This window comes from Microcebus murinus, chromosome 1 (genome assembly GCF_040939455.1).
Source record: "Microcebus murinus isolate Inina chromosome 1, M.murinus_Inina_mat1.0, whole genome shotgun sequence".
NCBI classification, from domain to species: Eukaryota; Metazoa; Chordata; class Mammalia; order Primates; family Cheirogaleidae; genus Microcebus; species Microcebus murinus.
The window spans coordinates 155,068,376-155,089,855 of record NC_134104.1 but is presented as its reverse complement, the minus strand read 5'-3'; the positions used below and the strand labels follow the sequence as shown (position 1 = coordinate 155,089,855).

The following is a 21,480-nucleotide window of genomic DNA, read 5'->3' as shown; positions in this document are numbered from 1 at the left end:
GGTCCAATGAATCTTTGCGAATGAGGGCGGGGCGGGGCTCGTCAGGAGCTGAGCACGCTCGGGGATGCAGATCAAAGAACCGATGTGGGGTCGGGGGCGGGGCCGGGGCTGTAGCCCGCCGCAGCGTGGGTCTCCTGTGGCTGTCCTGTCCCTCCCTGTCCACGACAAAGCGAACATTCACTAGACGTGCCAGGCCCTGTCCTGGAGGGACCCCCAAGCAGATGGAAAGAATGGCGCAGGTCTGGGCGAAGCGCGCGAAGCAGGGTTCTGGGATGTGGGGCAAAAAGGGGCGGGTGCCTAGCTATCAGGGTACTGCCTGGGCTTATCAGTCTCCAGGCTTATCTGTCTCCAGGCCTGCGCAAAAAGCTATCTGTTCCCGCAGCCTTCACCCACACTTATCAGTGGTGCTTTGCTGGGGATCGTGAGCAGGTGGGCCTCATGCCTTCCTCTGCAGGCCCCTACCCAAGCTCTTGGGTGTGTAGGGCCATGTGGGTTCAGGGTCCATCCAGGATCAGAACGCTTCCTGTGGAAAGAAGAACCTGGGCGGGCAGGCTCCCTCTGCGTGTGGCACAGGACTGGGCCGGCTAAGGTGGCAGCCGAGGGCAGGAGAGGCTGGCCAGCAATCAAGCCAGTAGGGATGCCCCCCCCTCCATATACCCATGAGCCTGGCTGGTCTTCCACAACTCAGGGCCCTGGTTCCCTGCACCATCCCTTGCCTTTGTTAGAGATTCCCACTTGCCTGGCCAGCAGCTTCCCTTTCCCCATCAGCCATATCATTACTTACTTAACATTACTAGTTAAGTAAAAAAGAGTCCCCACTTTCTGAGGCTACTTGCATTTGAGAGCACTCAGTGTGTACAGGACTATATCAAGGCCAGAACCAGGAATAGAAAGAGTGGCCCCAGCCACCAATTTGGGTAGAAAGGTTGGAAACCAGGATGCTCATCAGGTGTTGTTTAGAATAGGAAACCTGGGAACATGATGCCTGTTCCTCAGGAGGTGTGCAGTAGATTGGCTGTAGCCTCACGCGGTATCTCTCTGGATGTTGGGCACTGAAAGATGAACATGTAAGTACCTGGAATGAACATGTGGAAATGAACAGGAGCCTAGAAAATGGTGCACTTCACCTCCTGGCTTCAGTTTAAAATGAAAAAGAATAGAGAAACAAACAGGAAGGAAAGACATGCATCAAGATGTTAACATTCTTTTTGTTTATCTGTGTTTTAAAAAAATTTTTCTAGCAACTTTGGTAAGGAGGTACTACCCACCATCGGACAGCACTTGCTCACCTGCCTTCCAGGAACCAGGCCCCAGAAAGCTGTGTGTAGCTTGGATACCCGCAGGCCACGGAGGTGCCATCTTTCAATGGCCTGCACAGTGAACTGCTCACTCCAGGTCCATGCTTGAGACTGTCCCTTGGACACCTTTGTGGAAGGCCCATTGTTTGTGTGGCTTGGTGTAGATTCAGCTCCAGTCATGCCAACACTTCTGCAACCTTGCCCATTCATTCTTTTTCCTTTAACTGTGGACAGGATTGTAGAAAATTTGGAGATTTGCTCCTTTGCCTAAGCCTTCCCACTTCAGAAACCATCCCAGAGACAGTCTGTAGGTTGTTTATATCAAGTGCTTTTATTCTGATACCACAGAAGTACCTTGTCACAATACAGGGGGAGGGACACTGAAGTACCACGAGTTCTCACAGAGCACAGGAGGACGGCACACAATTCACAAGGTCATGTGGAGGACTCGGGTCATTGCACTTACAACTGTAAACTTGTTTGTTTGACTTTGTACAGCACTCTTCCCCCTCAAATAAAGAAGGAGAAAAGGAAAGAAGGAAAGAAAGGTAGAGAGGGAGGAGGGAGGGAAAAGCAAAAACAAGACATGAAAGCAGAGGAAAAGGTATTGGGCGGCCAACACTCTCCAGGTACTGCACTTGGAGAGAAGGAGCTGATCTGACCCCAGAGGCTGGATGAGGCAGAAACACACACACACATACATACACACATACACACACATGTTCATGTGCATACACATACAATATCTCACAACTTCCATGGCTCTCCAGTGCCACCCTAGTGCACATGGCAACAGGGCTGCTGGCACCTGGGGAGACAGAGATGGCATCTCTGAGGAGTTTCAGTTGATTAGGCCTGTCCCTCTGACCCTGTTAGATTCCACAATGACAAATATTTACAGCATGGGGGTGCTAAGGGGACAAGGGAGGGGCCAATAAGGCAGGACCGCACTGTCATGGCAAAGGACCTGCCTGGAAAACTCCCTACAGGCTCCAGAAGACTGGCCATAGTTGCTGCCACTGCTGCTCTTCCATTGTGGGCCCTGAGACCACATGCTCTGCCGAAGGACTAAGAGGATGGGGGTGCTGTCACTATGAAGTGAGTGTATTGGGCCCTGAAGTGGGCAGAGGAGACAATGCCCTTGCTCATGATACTGGGGAGAGGGGTACGAAGAAGACTTGGGCTGCATGCCAGAGACCCATTGCCCATTTGAAGATGTGCCTGCTGCTCTCCACTTCCCAAGGCACTGAATGCTGGTCCCTCAACTTCTGGCTGCATTGTCCCCAGAGTCACAGATGCATCTATATCAGGCCAGGAGGGACAGCCCATGGTCCAGAGGCTTGCTCCAGCCACCTTCACAGAGGGACAATGATGTGTCCTGGGGATACAGTGTGGGGTAGGGAGTGGCAGATGTCAGAATTTCAAACTCAGTGGGCTTGGCTAGAAAGGAAATTTGCCAAAAAAGTCAATACTTTAGAGCCTGACACTGGGCGTGCTACAGGCCGACTTGCTGCCATCTCCCTGCCTGTTCCCTGCTCCCCCTCCCATCCCTGGCCTGTAGTGCAAAGATTTGTTGCCTTGGTGTCCAAGTACCCAGCCTCTAGGCACATCCCCACACAGACTTGGTACTGGCTGGCCAGAGGTGCTAGATGATGGTTTCCCTCAGCCCTTGTTCAAATGGCCTCACCCAATCCCAGGCCTGATCTCTAGGATGAGGCAGGTGTCCCATGGGATAGGTGAGGCCAAATTCCAGGAGGGCCAGGGTCTTAGGTCCAACACAGATGTTAGCAGCTTCCTGTCCCATCCACAGCTACCAGAGGTGGGCTAGGATCCCTCTCTGAAGTGGTATGTAGACTTTACAGAAAAGCATGAGAAATGTGGACCCCTGAGAAATGCATGAAGGTCAGCCTTGAGGGGTCAGGCAGCTACTGCCGGCTGCACTGCTGGCTGAGGGGTGGAGAAGCTGATGAGCAGTGGGATACTTGGACTTTGGAGAAGGGGTGTGTAGGGAGGGTAGGTCCCAGGGACACAGGACCTTCTGTAAGTTTTGCTATTAAGAAACTTCCCAAGAAACTCAGTTTGAAGTCATCGTTTATGTGAATAGTTCACCTGCTCTGGTTCCAAATGGCATTGTTAGCTGTCCTCACCACAAGTACCAAAGGCCAGCTCTTCCTAAGCACCCTGGCTCCGGCCCAGATCTCCTGACTCACAGGCCTTTGAACCTCCCAGACACAGAGGACAGGTATGGAACAGGCACGGCCAGGCTCTGCCTGTGGCCTCTGCCTCTCTGACCATTGACACAGCCCAGCTCTGCCCTTGAGCAGCACCTGCTGGGAAGGGGTGGCCAAATGCCTCTGGTTCAGGGCTGGTGTAGGAGGGGAAAACGGCATACAGATAAAATCTTACAGCAAACCTTCAGGACGTTCACACACACACACATCCTGTGCAGGCTCCTACCATTGTGTCTGCTCCAGGGGTTCCTTTATATCTGCTTTCCTGGACAGAGAAAATTGTAGGGTGTGTGGGGCCTTGTACTGCCTGCTCCACAGCCTGGCACACTCAGGCAACAATTCTGGCAAGTCCTCACTAGCTTGTGCAGAAGTCAGCTAGAAGTGCTTCTGAAGGAGAGGTTCTGAGGCAAAAAGAACTCCAAGCAAGAGGGTCGAGCATTTAAAATGGATGAAATCGTGCAAAGAGGCTGCGAGCTGTGCATGCTCCACTGCGGGACAGGCGGTGACTCACCTGGCAGCAGCGAGTCCTGCCACAGGTCAAACATGCCACAGACTAAGAATTTCACACACACGGTGGGAGCAGGGGTGGGGGTGGAGTGTGGGGTGATATGAGTGTATCTATCCAGTTTCTCAATTGCATGTTTGCAATTAACTCCTTATACATAACATGGAATTTATTAAATATTAACAGTTGTCTTTGAGGGTTTATATTTCATTGCATAGAACGTTAGAGATGAAACTTGTGGCTGTGCCAAGATGAAGGGAGGCTCCCAAAGAAAGGGCCTTGGGAAGGAATGTCGCCCAGTCCACCAGGTGGACAGATGGTGCCACACTCCCCTACACAGGGCTCTGGGCCTTTCCTTGGCTGGCAGAAGCCCTGGCCCCTCTGCTCTGAGCACACCCACTGGTGATGGCTTAAGAAGGACTGGAATTGCACAGTAAACAGAGGCGGGCTGAGGGGCCTCCCTAGACCTCGCCCTGGGGTTGTGCTCTTGGTGGCCTGCTGCCCCCTATTGCTTCTAAATCAACATTCTCCCTGTGCTGAGCAGGGGCAGAGCAGAGAGGAGCCAAACCATCAGTCACAAGGTGGTGGTGGAGGGAAGAGGCAAAGGGGTGAGCAAAGAGAAGAGAGAAAAGAGGAGAAAGAGAAATAAAAGAAAATGTTTATGAGGTATACACGTAAATCAAACTGGAATGATTAAGGCTGTTCTTAAAATCAAAAGAAATCCCCAGGTGTATGGATGAGGAGCCGGCTGATTGAGACAATGGCGGTGCCGCTGGGATGCTCACGATGGCTGGGGGGATGGCTTTGAGGTGGTGGCAGGTGTGCTAGCACGCTGCCACACGGGCTGGGAGAAGACTCAGCCGGCGCCCATGCTGCTTTTCGGTGCTATGGCCTCTTATTTCAGCGATGAGACAGTGTTAGGTCCTAAGGTTTGTAAAGTTCTCCCAACCCCACACTGGCCACATGGAGGTCTGCTCCGATGTCCCCCGGTGAGGGGCAAGGCCCTGTGGCCACAGAGGGATCTGGGCCAGCTGGAATGTGAAGGAAACGGAGCCCAAGGCTCCCAGCCCTCAATCAAAGCCCCTCTCCAAGGCTGTGGAAAAACTTCTGGCATCTCGGAGGGAGGGCAGTGTGTGCCCAAACTCTGTGTATAACGCATTGGAAGCCTGGCCGGCCAGGCCGCAGAAAGGCGGCTGCGGGAAGAGCAGCAAACAGCCGTGGTGGCAGGGTTCTAGAGAGGGCTCCTCCCTCCCAGCGATGGCTGTCCCTTGAAGGTGGTGCCCTGAGGAGAGCAGGGTCTCTGGAAAAACAATCAAAGGTCCCCCCAGGCCAGTGGTCCCATTTGTCCAGCAGATGCTTCACTCAGGCAGCTGCTGTTAGAAAACATCCCGTCCTCATCTGAGGCCTGCCTGCCACGTCCCACCTGGTGTGAGTCTTTGGGCCAAGGGTTTGCCAGATTGTAGATGCTTGGAAGAGAAAAGAAGGGAGGGAGGAAAGAAAGAAGAAAAGAAAGAAGGATTTTGTAAAAAACCATGGACGGCTGCTTCCCATCCTCACAGTCCTCTCAGCCATCTGCCATATGCCAACAGCCTAACTCCTCCTCACCCACAGGATGCCCCCCACTGAGAGGCTTGGGGAGATGGATGCCTGGGCAGGTTGGAGGTCACAGAGAAGACAGGAAGAAGTAAGAATCAGGTCAGCCAGGAAGGGACACTTCTTTTAATGTAACAAAACTTCCTTTTTGTTTTGCTTGACAGTGAGGGACATGGGACTTTGTTTAAAATGGCAAGCTTTTCCCAGCCTATTTCTAAAATTGCCATAAAAAACACCAGGAGATGGCCACTCACAGCAGCGCTGGTCACTTGACCTAATCATTAGTCAAATACTAGAACTTGAGGGAGATTCCTTGAACTACAAAGTCAGTGGTCAGGGTGAGGCAGGAGGATTACTTGAGCCCAGGAGCTATGATGATGCCACTGCACTCTACCCAGGGTGATAGAGTGAGACTATGTCTCAAAACAAAACAAAACAACAACAAAAACAAAGTCAGTGGTCTTTGTCCACTCACACCATGTGGCAGGACACAGAACAAGGCCATGTCTGTGTTTCCTTTCCCTACTCAGTAACCATGCCTTGGGCATCTGCTGGCCCCAGGGCCCCCTGAAGTAACCTGCTTGCTGACTGCCAGGTCCTGTCCTGGACACGATACACATACATGGCCTGCACACCATGAGAGAACCCAAACCTCCAAATTTTTTTTAGAGATGGGGTCTTGCTCTGTCACTCAGGCTGGAGTACAGTGGCACAATCACAGCTCGCTGCAGCCTCAAACTCCTAGGCTCAAGGGATCCTCCTTGCCTCTGCCTCCCTAGTAGCTGAGATTACAGGCATGTGCCACACACCCGGTTAACATTTTTCATTTTTTAAGAGATGAGGTCTCACTGTATTGCTCAGGCTGGCCTTGAATTCTTGGCCTCAAGTGATCCTCCCACCTCAGCCTCCTGAGTCACTGGGATTACAGGTGTGAACCACTGTGCCTGGCTCAACTCCCCATATTGTCAACCCTAAAGTGGCAAAGGTGGGGGAAGAGGTGGGCTCCAGGCCACGAGATGGTGGTAGGTGGTCCTGGCTGTGCACAGAACAGCTCTAACAGCCAAGCTAACTCTGTCCACCACCCAGGATGATGTACTTCCTCCTCCTCCCACAGAGGCAGGGCAAGGACAGGCCCGGGGCAGCCTCCAGCAGGTGGCATCCCATCCTGTCTTGGCCATTGCAGCCCAGACAGAGCTAGGACTCCCATCCTGAGGCCCTTCTACTTTCTCCCTGGGTTGGGGCTGAGACTGCCCATCCAGTGACCTCCTTTTCCTCTATGTCCCTTTCCTCTTTGCCTCTCTACTCACTCTAATCTTCTATTGTGTAGGCTACAAACTCAGCCTGTGAAACCAACAATGTCTTGACTTCATGCCCAGAGCTGCTAAGCTCTGTAGGTCTTGGGGACGCCAGCCTCTTCCAACTGGCTGGAGCAAAGGCACTAGCACCAGACAGCAGGGAAGAGGTGTGTTCCCCCACAGGAGCCACAGGCCACCTTGTCCTTCAGGATGACTTTGGACTCAGTGCCCAGGGCACAGAGCTCAAGTTGTGGGGTACAATTGGGTTTGCTGGGCCTTCCCCCGTGGGTACCACCTGACTCATCTGCCAGTATCTTAGCCAGCTCAGTGGCCTGCTGGGTCCATCATAGCTGAAGGAATCCTACCAGGCTTTTCCTAGTTCCCACTTGTAGGAACTGGGTAGATATGATCAGCCAGACCTTGGCCCTTCACCCCCTCCTCTGGCTCTGGCTCATCCCACCCTGGTCCTGACACTCACTGTTATACGCAGAGTCCAGAGCTGCGCCCAGGCCTCTGACTCCAGAGATTTTTCCACAGCAATGATATCATCTCTCTTCATCTCTTTAAGAGCCTGTGGAGAATTTATAAGGGAGGGCTGGGTAGGAGCTGCATCCCAGGGGCCCTACCTACACCCTAATGCCAGCCCATAGCTGTGAGAGCCCTGCAGGGGGATGAGGGATGGTGAGAAAGACAGGGGACATTGGCCCTGGCTTCCTCTTGCTGGGGACTTCGACTGATTTGCCCTATGTTGGGGGCTCTGTGCACAGTGTCCTTCCTCTTCCTCTTTCTCCTCCTATGCTTGTAGGAGGGTGCACTGCAGCACTGGCCACACCACCTGATGAAGACTGGACTCCTCCCACAAAAATTCTTGGGACTTAAATTCATCCTCCCTCCTGCCCTGCCCGCCATACCCTTGCTTGTGTCTCAGGCCTTTCCCAGGAGAGGCCAGGCACAGGCTGCTCATACTCACCCTGCTGGGCATGATCACCAGAATGAAGAAAATTTTTTGCCAAAAGCAGAGACAGCTGTGACATAGAAAGAGGAGAGACACATCAGGAAATTGAGCCAGATCCCTCCTAGTCAGGCCATTTGGCATAATGAAGCCAAGCTCAGCCCTGAGGCAGGGACTGCCCAGATTACCTCTGGGCATCAGTAGGTGGGCCCTCTGGCTGGCCCGTGCCTGTGTGACTGAGCCCGGAATCATCTCATAGACCCAACTTCTACCAGATTAGGGCCACAGAGCAGCCACCCACCATGGACCTGGCCACAGGCAGCACATACCTTCCGTCAGCTTGCCGGCTTGCTCTGCTGCCCCACCGGGGAGGATCTTGGAGAACACACTCTCCCCATCAGCACCTGGCTGGCCAGCAGGAGCCCCTGCAGGTCCTCCAGGCCTGGCTCCAGCCTTCGTGCCTAGAGGGAAAGAAACCACCATCATGAGTTACACTTGGCCTAGCTCTTCAGGGTCTGAGTGGGAGAGTGGCCATGAGGGAATCTGAACACAGGTACCCTATGAGGTGGGAAGGTGAGGAGGAGGCTGGGGGAATGAAGCCAGGAAGAGAAGAACAGGAAGAGAAGGGGGAGGAAGAAGCAGAAAAAAAGGAGGTTGAGGAAGGTGAAGAATAAGAAAGGGATGAAAAGGCAGAGGAGGAGGAAAAGACAGGGAGAATAGGGAGGAGAAGGAAGGAGAGAGTAAGGAGCCCTGGCCTCGGCCCTCTGCTTACCCATACTTGCCAGGTTCTCTGCCCAGAACTACCAGGGCCCGAAGGCCTCTGTGCTGATGACACATTGGCTCATTCTAACCCCAAGCTTGTTTCCTGTTGGGGAGGTCTGTACCCCACTGAGTACCTTCTCAGGATTAGTGAGGGCCAGTGGTGTGGGGGAGCTCAGAGTGCAACTGGGTGTAGGGAGAGAACGAACGACCTGGCTACTCTGGGCCACAGCTGAGGGCACTGAAGGGTAGGCTCACCTGCCGGTCCCGGTCCTGGTGTTGGCTGGGCCTGAGGAGCCCTCCCCTGTTGGGGTGCTTTGGCCATCCCTTTAGAGCCGTTTGTCTGCTCTGCCCGCGGCTGCAACAGAGAATCTATAGCTGAGATTGTGCCCATTGACCCTACCCATGCCCAATCTGGAACCAAGGGGCTGTCCAAGCTCCAGTCATAGCATCTGCCCAGGGTAGGACTCATGCGGGGGAGCCTGCTTACCGGTCCTGCTGGCTGAGGGCCCGCAGCTGTTGTGGGGACTGGCTGAGGCTTCCCTACTGGCTGCTGGCTGGCAGCAGGGGCTGGGCCCCGGGCGGTGGGCTGGCTCTGCTGCTGCAGCCGAGCCTGTGACAGGGCCTGCTGGGGAGGCTGGAGCCCAAGACCTTGTTGCTGCTGCTGCTGCTGTTGCTGCTGCTGCTGCTGCGTCTGTGGCTGGCGTGATGCTGCCCCTGAGGGCATCTGCCTGGATGATGGTGGCTGTGGCTGCTGTGGCCCTGGAGCTGCCTGCCGACCTTGCAGCTGCGGCTGCGCCTGGGGTTCTGGCTTTGGCTGCAGTGCGGCGGGCCCAGAGTGGGCCTGCCGGGAGCCCTTCTTGCTGTCAGAGGCATGGTGGTATGCTGATGGAACACGGGATGGCTGTGAGTATTCGGCAGAGCTCGGGTACCCAGGCTGACCCTTCTTCGGCATGGCTGGGGCAGAGCTGGGCTGAGGGTGGGGCCGGGCCTCATGGCGACCCGGGTCCCGAACGTGTGGTTTGGCAGCACGCCGTCCCGGCTCCTCGCCAGTGTGGCGGCTTGAGTGCCGCCCGTGGTCACTGTGATGCCGGTGTTCCTTGGCTGAGGCATGGCGGCCTGGGCCACCCTCATCATGAGGCCACAGGCCCTCCTCAGGGGGTTCATCGTAGTCGTGGTAGCTGTGCCTGGCAGGGCCTCGCTTTTGGGAGGAGGAGGAAACTGCATGGCCCCCGTGGTGCCTGAACCGGTCGGAGCGGGCATCCCGGGGCTTATCAAACCAGTCCGTCTCCTCCTGGCCTAGGTGATACGCTTCAGAGACCAAAAACAGAACACCATCAACCCCCAGGTTGGCCGCAGGGGGAGGCCTAGCTGAAGCCATGCAAAGAAACCAGAGTGGGTGCCACAGCCACAAGCAGATCACTAGGCCCCCAGCCCACCCTCCCATGACCAGGGACCAGGGCGCAGGTGGTGCACGCAAGGGCAGCCTGCAGCAGGGCCCACTGGATGAAGTGCCATGCCAGACCCTGCTGGGACATCTTGGGGCCCAGGGCCCCACGGGCAGGCAGGCCCCCCAGGTGCTGAGTATCTGCAGAAATCACCCCTGGCTGCCATTACCTTCACTGTCGGAAACCACGCAGTGCGAATCATCCAGGATGTACTCTTCACGCTTATACGCGTGGGCCCGAGGTCCATCCTTGACATGCTCCTGGACATCAGGCATGGAGTGGCTGGAGCAGAACTGCGGGCAGGTATCCCCAGGAGGGAGGGGCCCCCCAGCAGGGCGGGGGCGCCCCATAGGGCTGACGGGGCTCTCCTCTTCAGAGGCCTGGCTCCGCATGGGGGGCCGTGCCCGACTGTGGGCCATGCTCAGGGATGAGGGCTTGGGGCCTGCTTTTTGAAGTCGCTCCACAGCTTCGCGTTCCCGGTCATACCCCTTGCCTCGGCCACTGAAATCATGGCTGGGCAGCTTCTCCCCGCTGTATACAGAGGACACCCGGGACCGGCTGCTCCCACCATACATGCGGTCGTCCTCCTCCACCGTGTCCCGGGTGGACACCCCGTAGTACCTCTGCTGTTCGTACACGTTCTTCTTGAGCCCATAGGTGATTTCATCCTGGAACTTCCTGCCCCGAGAGGCCAGGCTGCTGCTGACTGCAGGTGGGGGGTAGGAGGCCAGGTCTGACTCCACATCCTTGGCCTCTTCGATAGGCGAGAACTTAGAGATTTTTTGCTCCATGCCCTGCTTCCGGTGCTTGCTGCGCTTTGAGGAGATGGCAGCCGGGGCCAGGCTCTTGGAGGGATGCTTGGGCCCCACAGGCCCTGGACCGTACTTCTCTGCTCGAGCCCCATGTCTATAGTCGCTGTCACTGTAGTAGTGGGCACTGGCTGGTCGGCCATTGCTCTCCATACTTCGGTGGTGGCCAATCTTCCCACGGGGGTCATATGAGTCCTCCTCAGACTCCTCCTCCCCTCTGACATAGCAGCAGGGCAGTGTGGACCCCTCAAGGACACCTGGTTCTCCAGGCTCCTTCCCTGGACGCCCACTGCTGCTGGGCCCCAAGGGCTCTAGCCGCTGGCTATCAGGGGCAGTAGAGGTGCTGTCCTTGGTCAGCTCACTGATGTCGTCGATCATCACATAGTTCCTAGGAACGTTCTGCTCCAGACTAGAGTAGTGTGAGTCAGAGGGGTAGGTGGGAGCTGGGCTCTGGCTCACACTGCTACGGTCACTGGCCCGGGGCAGCTCAGGGGCCTTGCCCTGTTCATAGCTGCTGCTCACTGCTGGGCCACTGTAGCTGGTTTCAGAGGGGGCTGAAGACATGGCCACAACGGGGCTGGCGATCACCTCATAGTTGGTGGGCACCTTCTGCTCCAAGTCAGCTAGAGATGTCTGGCGTGGCTTCTGGTGGGGGACACGGCTGTCAGCTGGGACTGGAAAAAGGGTGCTCTGTGTGGTTGGCATGGGTGTTTGGGCTGCATAGTGGCCTGTGGGACGGAAACCCTGCTGGTTTGACAGGCTAGGCTCAGCTGGGTAGCTGGTGCCAGGAGGAAAGGCAGGTCCTGGGTACGTGCTGGGGCCAGGGTAGGTGGGTGGTTGGTGGGCTGGGAATCCATTCTGAGTTGGCCCACCACTGCCTGCAGTGTACTGTGGGGCTGGAGGTGGGAACCGGGGCTGCTGGAAGACAGCGGGGCCTGAGGGGGTGGCAGCAGCCGCGGCAGTGGCAGGGAAATCCACATACTGGCCAGCGGGAGTGGTACAGCTCTGGAGACGCAGCTGGTTGAGCTCGCTGTCCGACAGATAGTCACGATGCTCACCAAGACCTCGCAAGGGTGGGTAGTCATGGCCACCCCGGTCTTTGGCCAAAGACTCTTTGCGCTGTGTGATACCAAGCTCCAGGTACTTGAGCTTGGCATCAATCTCCTTCTCTTCCTCGTCCAGCTCTGCCTGCTTCTTGCGCAGCTTGGTGGACTCATGCTCCACCAGCCGCAGGTCCCGGTCCAGCTCCCGGAGCAGGCTGGCCTTGGTAGCAGGGACAGCGGTGGGCCCCGCCAGCCCTCGCTGTAGCAGGCTGGCTGCATACAGCTGTTGGGGGGCCTGGCCAGCCAGGGGAAGGTGAGCCTCCTCTGGAGGGGGGCTGGGTAGTGTCCGCTTCACCTTGCGGACCAGGCTGTTGGGTGGCAGCGCCGACACCTGAGACAGAGGGAAGGGTGGGCAGCACTGAGACCCAAGGTGTGGGTGACTTGGCGGGGCATGGGGTAGAAGAACCCAGGTCTGGGCTGGGGTGGGAGCTGGGCTCCACACTGTTGGTGCCCTGATTGACCAGGCAGCCTCAAGGCCTACCCTGCCCACCCACTGCCCTTGGTTTCTTTGCTACGGAGGGAAGGTCTGTGATCACTTAACAGGCCTTCTCCTTCCCAGAGCACTGGACAGTGGGAGAGTAAGGAAGGAGCAGAGTTCCTTCTGTGCAGGTTTCCAGCACAGAAGGCCTGGAACACATGGCTCTGAGAGCCCCTGCACATCTCCCGTGGGCTTCGCCCTCTAAGGTAAGGAAAGAACAGGTGTGGCTGTGGGTTCGACTCCTAGCAGCTGATCGGGGCAGAGGGTAGTGGAGGGCACAGACAGGAGGAGTGGAGTCGAATGGGTTTTGGGCCCACCAGTCTCTCTAGAGGATCCTGGGAAGGGGCATATGCTCACTGTGGGGCAGCTGTCGCAGGCTCTGAGTCTTTTTCTGCTTCTTGCTCTAATTCCTCTCTAAAATGATATGCTCCTCAGCTGCCTGCTCACCCTCCTTCTTTAGTGCCCTGCACCACCTTCTGCCAAACCCTCTGGGCTACACTCTTGGCCCGGCCCCCAGCTCCCTCCACACCCCTCTATCAGTTGCTGCTCTTTGTGGGCACCAGTGCACTTCTAGATCCTCCCCAGCCCTGTATCCAGCAGTGTAGCTTCCTGGCCAAGCTTCCCTGAAAGTGCCCACCATGGGATCCTCCTTGCTCGCCTTCGATGCTCTGCATTGCCTAAAGTCCATCCGCATTGCCAGACAGTTCACCCTGGCTGCCCCCTTTATCTGTAGCTCCTAGCTTCCCAGCATGACCAACACTTGTGAGTTTCACGAACCACCCAAATCCCCAAAATATACTGGGGACCAATATCAGGATTCTTACGTTTTACCTCACTAGGTAACTTTTATCTCACTAGGTGACTGCATAAAAACCTCCCACCTACTTTCACCATGTCATTAAAAAAAAATGATAGTGTGCCCCAAATTCTCAGAACAAAAGGGCAGGCCTTTAATGGAATAAATTTAGCTTTTTGAACTTCTCACTCTGTTGTCTGTCTTTTATTTTGGCCACACATCATGAGTGCCCATCATAGCCTGGCCTCACATGGCCAGCCCATGGGACCTCTGTGCCTAGACCCAGGACCACCCTGCCTCTCTGAGCTGCCCTCCCTGCCAGCCCAGACTCCTGATCACATCCCCAACCCTATCTGGCCTGCACATACCAGGGCTTTTCACCACCCAAGCTCATTACCTTCACAACCCCACTCTGATGCCCCACCTTTTCCTCTCTGCTTGATACCCAGAAAATGGGAAAATATACTTCATAATGATCTCCTCTCCCAGGTCTCTTCCTTCAGCCCATTGGCATACTCTGCCCAGGAAGCTTTCTAAAATATCCATCTTGTCCTGTCTCACATACCTAAAACCTCCAGGGGCTCCCAGAGCCTTCAGGAAAAGCCCACCCTCCTCAGCCTGGCACTGAGTCCTTGGCATCAGGCCCACACAACCCTCTATCCTCATTTCCACTGCAGCCCATGGCCAGGCCACCTCTCACAGTCCCTATATATCACTGGCAACTAAACCCACAGCCACGGGTAAGTTTGTGCTCCAGAGGCTCCTATCTAGGGAAGCAGACAGGTATGTAAAACGTTTTACTGAGGGCCAGGTAGGGGCGGGGAACACCCTAAGGCACAGGGCTAGGCCGTGGGGTTTGGACTTCCTGTGGGGCAATGGAAGCCAGGCCAGGGCTGGGAAGTGGGGAAGCAGCCCAGCTAGATCTGTTACTCATTTTCTCAGGAAACATCCATAGATGAGGTTTGGAGTGGGAGGGGGCCCAGGCTGGAAGAGTGGAACAGGCCTGAAGGGGAGGTAGCAGGGGCTGGACTAGCTATGGGAGGATGAAGGGACAGTGCTTGGGAGAGGCTGAAGTTTCTAGTGGGGTGTCTGACTGGATGGCTGTGGGGACCATGTGTGTCTGGATCTGCCCAGGCTGGCCCTGCCAGGTTGCGGGCTCTATCAGATGTGCATCAAGGAGGGTCTGTTCCTTGGCTCCTTCCCCTGGGCTTCTGGAGTCAAAGGTGACTCCACTCCCACCCCAGGAGAAGCCCCTCCCTGTGGGGGCCCCTCAGGCTAGGCAGAGACCCCTGTCCCACCCTGGACCAGCCCCTGTGCCCATACCTGGCTACCCAGTCCCCCCTGGTGCTGGTAGAGGGAGAACCTCTCTTTGGCAGACTCCTCGGCGGTGGGGCTGAGGGGCTTAGGGTCAGACAAGGACCGCTGCAGGGTCTTCATGGGGCGAGGCAGCGTCTGCTGGCGGAGAGTGCTGTCAGCCGTGAAGTGCTTCTGGGGACTCACGTGAGCCTTGTTCAGCCTCTCACTGGAAGCAAAGGAGGTGTCCAGGAGCCGGTGTGGGGACAGGGGCGAAACTGGTGAGTAGAGGACCTGGGGGGACTTGGGAGGCTGGCGGCTTACAAGCTGTGAGAGAGACTCCGGGGGCAGGTGGGCCTGGTACCCGATCTCCAGGGGATCCGGCTTCTTTTTTTCAAACCTGCCCAGAGGCCCTGGAGTGACGATCTGGATGCCAGGCAGGTACGGGCTGATGGCTGTTGGCCCTACAAGCTGCGGCCCGACCACACCCTGGGTCTGCCCGTCTGGCTCCGTCTGACAGGCCAGGCTCTCCCCACGCCCAGTCTTCTCTGGTGCTGATATGTACCTGATGATCTCCACCTTGGGGTCGGTGGCGGCTGTGATGTGGATGGCTGGAGAGACCCTGGGCAGCTGATCAGGCTCCGTCTGCACGGAGCAGTCACTGATGGTCTGGATGCCCACACTGCTCATGGCCCTCGCAGTGGCGGTGGCAGTAGATGAGGCAGTGGCATCGTGCTTGCTGTCAGAGCCTGAGTCCGAATGGCGGGAAAGACGGGACCTACGGCGGCGCACTGGCTGCTCCCACTCAGCGCTGTCCTCATCATCCGTCTGAACGCTGCAGTCAGCACTCCGCCGTGCCCGGCGCCGCCGGCTCAGGAAGTAGCGGCTCTCCCCGTCTTCATCGTCCGTCTGCACACTGCTGTCTGCAATCCTCCTGACCACACAGGGCTCAGGCCCCGACTCTGGCTCGCAGGCATCCCGCAGGCGTGGCATGGAGTGCCGCTTCTTGATGCCACTGCGGCCTGCCTCCCACTGCTCCTCAGTTTGCAGCGACATGTCTGAGGCGGAGCTGGGGAGACCCCGGTGCAGCACAGGCTCACGAGGCTGCCCAGGACCCTCAGGCCCTGCCACGGCAATGAAGGCTGTGTGTGTCAGCGGGGGCCAGTACTGGCCGTTCTGGGCCAGCTCAGTAGCTGCTGGGGGAGGCCCTCGGCTGGGTGCTTCACAGGCTGCAGGGAAGGGAGCCTTCTGCCGCTGCTTCTGCTCCTCTAGCTGTTGCTGCAGCTGCTGCTGTAGCTGCTGGATCTGCTCTAGCTGCAGACGCTGCTGCGCTAGCTGTTCCCGCTGCAGGGCAAACTGAGCCTGGCGTTCCTCTTGCTGCTGTTGCAGCACATGATGCTTGATGGTCTGCAGCTCTTGCAACTCCCGCTGCACCAGCAGCTGCTCTTCCTCACGGTGCCTCTGCAGCTCCACACGCTCCCGCTCTAGCTCCTCTTGCAGCCGTAGCTGTCGCAGCTTCTCCAACTCCACCCGCTCCCGCTCCAGCTGTAGCAGCTGCTCCTGTTGCTTCCGCTGTCTCTCGTCCTGTGATGCTTCCTCCTTCTCAAGCCCTGGCCGGCTGAGGGCCCCACTGCCACCCCCAGGAGCAGCATCTACTGGTGGCTTCTGGGCAGTTAGTGGGGAGGGGGCTGGGGCTCCTGCAGCCTCCTTGCCAGCAGCAGGGGTGGTTGTGGAAAGAGACTCTTCTCGTGCAGCCCCTGCTGGCAGCTCTGGCTTTGGTGGGCCCCCAGTCCCTGGTGCCTTGGCAGCAGCAGGTTTCCCCAGGTAGACAGGCCCCTCAGCAGGTGGGACACTGGAAGCGATGGGGAATCTACTTGGTGCGTGATATCGGTAAAGCCCTGTGGGCCCCAGAGGTACCCGGGGGGCAATCATGGGCACACGTGTCAGGCTGGTGAGCGGCACAGCTGTGACTCCACCAGACGCATAAGGCCTGTACATGCCACCATGCACCATGGGCCGCAGTACCGAGGTGGGCTGGGTGGTGATGGGTAATGTTGCGGCAATTGGGGTGTTGATAGTCGAGTAGATCATGCCGTCGGCTGCGCGGACAGTAGCTGTGGAAGGCAGCAGCTGTCTGACTGCTGTTCCCTGGCCTGCTGCAGGCCCATACTGGGTCAAGTTCCCAGGACTCGGATGGCCCTCTGGGAAGGTGGGATTACCAAGGAGTCCAGGTCTGAGGGGAGCCAGACCCTGAGGAGCACTGATCCCAGGCCTGTGCTGAGGCTGGTATTGAACAAGGTCAGGGCCACCACTGCCACTACCATGCCGCCCACCATACTGGTCCATGGAGTTGAGGGCAGCACACATGCGGCTGATCTCACGGGCCGTGGTGGCACTGTACTGAGCCAGGCTGGCCTCCTGGAAGCCAACTGCATCTCCCCGCTGGCCATACCTGTGGTCTGAATAGATGTTCGACACTGAACTATAACGCCGCATGGGAAGCGGGTGAGTCAAAAGATCTGTGGGATGACGCAGGTCCGTGAATGAGCCATATTGCAAGCCCTGCCCTAGGTAGCGTCCATCTGCAAAGCCCAGACTGTAGGAATGCTTCAGTGAGCTGAGGTCCACAGCTGAGTCTCGGCCAGGGCCCTGGAAGAGCTGCCCAATCCGGTGGGCATGGTAGTTGAGGCCAGCCTCAGCCAAATTGGTGTCAGACATGGAAGAGTATAGCCTTCCAGGGAGGGCCTGTGGGTAGGGCCTTTGCTCCTCAGGGGGCCCAGGCCCCACTACCCCCTGTGCTCGGTAGGTGGGGGCCTCGGGAGGCTCAGGGTCCCGGGGGCCATAGAAGGGGCCACTGCCTTGGCCAGGTGGGACAACATCTGCCATGCTCTTCTCAGGCACGCTAGGGGCAGGGTGGAAGGTGCCAGTGCAACTACTACCAAAGGGGAACTTGTAGACCATGTCACAGCATGCCAGCTGGCTCTCAGGCCTCATCCCAGTGAGGTCCAGGGCACCCACAGGCTCCTCTGGGAGCAATGTGGTCACAGTGCCTGCTGTGCCCTCTCCCATCTGGACCACTGCTGTGTGTGGCTTCCTGGCACCTGGCAGAGCATGTGACCGCAGCTCTGCAGGGGTGGCCCGGTGGGACTCAGCAGCAGGCTCTGGCACTGGGCCTGGCTTGAGGCCAACACTCTGGGCGGTGCCCATCTGAGTGATCAAAACATCCCTTCTGGCCAGAGGTACTACCTGGTTGGGCAGGTTATACCTGGCAAACTTGGGCTCCCTGGGTCTTCCCCGAGGCCCACCTCGGTGTGGGGTTGTCTGGACAGCCTGCTCTACCTGCTTGACCTGGGCCAGGCACACAGGGCTACCTGCACCCTGGCCAAAGTCAAGGCGGCTCTGGAAGGGGTCTCCATAGACCACAGGCTGCTTTTGCTGAGCCATGAGCACAGACGAGGCCATAGTGATGCTCACGGTGGTGGCGGTGCCAAGGAAGGCATGGGTCTGCTCCTGGGCGTTGAGGTTGATAACCAAGGGCTGCACAGCAGTCGACTGCCGTCCTGGGATTGGATCCAAGGCCAGTCCATACTTCCTCGCTTCCACAGCAAGAGAGGTCAGGTCCATGCCCTGGTCAGTGAGGATGATGGGCGTGGGCTTACCAGCTGTGCGGAGGTCTACCACTGCACTGCCAGGAAGCCTGGGGCCTGGCTCAACTCTAGATGTCCCAGGGACAGAGGAGATCCGGCACAGGGAGATGTTCTCAGCAGGGAGGGCGCTCCAGCCATATAGTGCCAGCGGCCCGTCTGTACCTGCACTGGGCACTCGTGGGAAGCCAGGTGGCCCAGGTGGCTCTGGAGGCAGCTGAGAGACACCTGGAGGTATTGTCTGGCTGTAGCTATGGGTGGTGGTTTGGGCGTCGGTAGGTGAGCACAGCGGGGAGGTGGAGGCACTGGCATGTACCATCCTGGTCTGGCTGGAGGCATCTGATGCCAGCGTGATGACCAAAAAAGGAGACTCCTGCGAGGACTGCTGCCACACCAGGCGAGGCGTGCTGGGTCGGTGTGGTGTTTGTGTGCCCTGGGCTACCATGGGTGTCGGGGTGGAGGCGCCAGGGCTTCGTGGCATGTCTGAGGCAAGGGCTGGGCTTGGCGTCTGTGTAGAGAACTCTGCTGTGGCCCTTGGGCCCAGCTTGCCAAGGGAGAATGTGGGACTCTCTGAGGGGGAGGATGGAGAGAGAGGTGGGCTAGAGCCTGCAAAGTAAGAATATGCCCGAGAAGGCTGGGGAGTGGCACCCTCGCTGTCACTCCCACTCAGAGCCTTCTCTCTGGCAGCCCGTCCACCTGCAGCAGGGCCACTGGGGGCCTTGGGTAGCTCCTCAGTTTGTGACCCGTAGTTTGCAGTGGTTGGGCTCTGTCCATAGCTGTGGCCTGCGGAAGATGGTGAAGGACTCCGCTCAGAGCCTGCCGGGGATGTCGGAGTCATATACCCTCGTGGCAGGCCAGCTGGACCAGGAGCCACAGCTGTGGTGGCTGGAGTCCCAGGGCCATGGGAGAAGGACGTGCCTACCTCCTTGGGGGCTGAGCTGGGGGAAGCAGGAGAGCTGTGCAGCTTGAGGGGTTCCTGAGGCTCCTTTGCAAAATGCTGAGTGACTCGGACATCAGGAATAACTCGGCCCCCGCTGCTGTCTGAGGAGGTGGAAGTGGAGAAGGACACAGGGGCAGCAAGCTGGGTGGGACTGGTACCAGGGGTGAGTGGGCCACCGTTTTGCTTCATTGGGTCCATGTATGCACTCTCAGCATTCAGATACTGCTTCTCCTTCTTCTTGTCCTCAGCAAAGGCCAGGTCCCGTGAAGAGGCCTGCCGCATTCGAACTATGCTCTGTGATGTCTGAAGAATCTCCTGGTACACAGCTGCTTCCAGGCTGGATGGCGTGCCCTCTGAGGCAGGCTGAGCAGTCCGGCCATAGTCAGGGTCTGGGGCACCTTGGTATTCAAAGGAGCCCTGGACCCGGGGGCCTGTGGGCTGAGAGGGGCCACCATGGGGCCCCCGGGCCCCTGCCACCTGGCCCTGTTGCCGCTGGAGCAGCTCGGCCTTTCTCATCATCTCCTCGTAGGCCTCCTCAGCGCTCTTGAGGGGCCGAACAGAACTGGGAGTGGTGGAGCTGCCCGAGGGCGTCTCAGTTGGTGAGTAGAGGGACATGAAGGTAGGCAGGTTGTACTCGCTGCCCGACTTGTAGAGCCGGCCGGGGCCACTATCCAGGGCCTCAGCCTCGGAGTCAAGGGAGGGCGAGGGCGAGTACTCGGAGCAGGAGGAGCGATGTAGCTCCTCCATCTCAGCTGCCTGCCTCAGCTCCTCTGTAGGGGAGGCGTCCTCAATGGGCGACAAGTTACTGGGCGGCGTTTTGGAGCGTTCGCGCCGCCGCTGAGCCCGCAGTTCCTCCTTGTCCCGCCGGGTCTTGCGGGCGGTGCTGCGGATACGCTGCTGCTCCACCTCCCGCATCTTCTCCTGCTCACGCAGCAGCTCCTCTTCCTCCCGCAGCTCCTCCTCCTCCGAGGAGTCCTCGATGGTGGGCAGCAGGGGCCCGTGGGAGCGGTGCCGGGCCTTGCGCTGCTGCTTCGCTTCTTCTAGCCGCTGCCGGCGGCTGGGGCTACTGTCACTGTCCTCCTCTAGGGAGGACAGGGAGGTGGGAGAGGTGCCGGACGTGTAGCTGGGCGTGGAGGCAGGCAGTGTAGAGGAGTGCTCACCACGGGAGCGGTCCTCGGGGGAGCCCGTCAGGCTCTCCATCTCCAGCTCGGGCTCCCGGTCCAGGCTGGGGTCAGGGCCTTGGCCCAGGTCCAGCTCATGGCCATAGCTGCCTGTGCTATTGAGCTCAATGGTCTTGAAGCGGCGGAGCCCTCCCTGCAGGGCCCCACTGCCACTAGTGGCCTCTGCTGGACCTTCCTCAGAGAGCAGCTCCTCGTAGCCTGTGGTGGCATTGTGGGGCAGGCGCCTCTTGGGCAGTGCTGCCGGTTCTTGGCTAGGCTCAGGCCTGGGCCTAGGGCCGCCCTTCTGGGTGCCATGTTTGGCCAGGCCACGTCCAGAGGTGGCAGTGTCATCCTCCTCCAGGTTGTCTTCCTCAGCACTCATCTCTAGGATCTGCCGTCGCATGAACTCCTCATCAGTCAGTTCTGCTGCCCGGGCTGGGGGCTGGGGTGGAAGAGGGGACAGGCCGCCCTCACTGCTGTCTTCCACGTAGTCATGCCTCAGCTGGCTGCCAAAGTCATCTGAGGACTCAGCTGTGTCCCGCTGCTCCCTCCGGCGCCCCCAATTGAGAGAGTCTTCCTCTTCCTCCAGAATATCCTCCAGCTCCTCCTCAGAGTCGAAGGCCTCAGGTGTGATGGACAAGGAGTGGGGCCGCCGTGTCTGCTCCTCATTGGTGCTGCTGCACGGTGGCTTGCTCCGCTCACCACTGGCGGCCAGGCCTGGCGCCTCCAGCAAAGGCCGCATGCTACTCCCCACCTTGTGGATCTCTGAGGGACTGGGCGGGCGTGGCCCCGTCACCCCTGCACTGTCCAGCTGTTCCACCTCATGCTGCACAACTCCTGTGATCTCACTCTGGGAGCTGGAGACGCCGTCGGAGGAATAGCCTGTGTCGCTGAGGCTCTGCGGGCTCCGAGACACATCCTGAGAGTAAGGCTTGCCCACTAATTCCTGCAGCAGGGTGAGAAGCAGACACTGACTCCCCTGGTAGACAGCTCATGGTGGGAGCCCAGCCCTCCCTGTCAATCCCAGGGCCCTGAGGCAGGGTCCCTCCACTTCCCAAGGGTTTAGGGCCCACCACCCACCCTACCTTTCTGGCCTCGAATAACTTGCAGGTTCCTGGCAAGCCCCAAGCAACCCTAGGTCTTCCAAGAGAAACTTTACTTAATCAAAGGGTACCA

The 21,480-nt window shown here is 58.1% G+C and overlaps 1 protein-coding gene across 2 annotated transcripts in view; it reads right to left on the bottom strand.

The window, feature by feature from the left end:
* Positions 1–376: 376 nt before the first annotated feature.
* BSN (bassoon presynaptic cytomatrix protein) overlaps positions 377–21,480 on the bottom strand; it is a 100,403-nt gene continuing 79,299 nt past the window's right edge. The window contains exons 5-12 of one of the 2 annotated variants that reach the window (XR_012921483.1): positions 14,591–21,250; positions 10,251–12,324; positions 9,124–9,944; positions 8,892–8,991; positions 8,204–8,335; positions 7,893–7,947; positions 7,401–7,493; positions 378–5,500 (exon numbers count right to left, since the gene is read on the bottom strand). Coding sequence is in view for 1 of the 2 variants with exons in the window: in XM_076007709.1 (XP_075863824.1) it covers positions 7,907–7,947; positions 8,204–8,335; positions 8,892–8,991; positions 9,124–9,944; positions 10,251–12,324; positions 14,591–21,250 (9,828 nt within the window). In the remaining variant the exon portion in view is untranslated. Of the gene's footprint in view, positions 5,501–7,400; positions 7,494–7,892; positions 7,948–8,203; positions 8,336–8,891; positions 8,992–9,123; positions 9,945–10,250; positions 12,325–14,590; positions 21,251–21,480 lie in introns of both variants that reach the window. The other variant, XM_076007709.1, reaches the window with a different exon arrangement.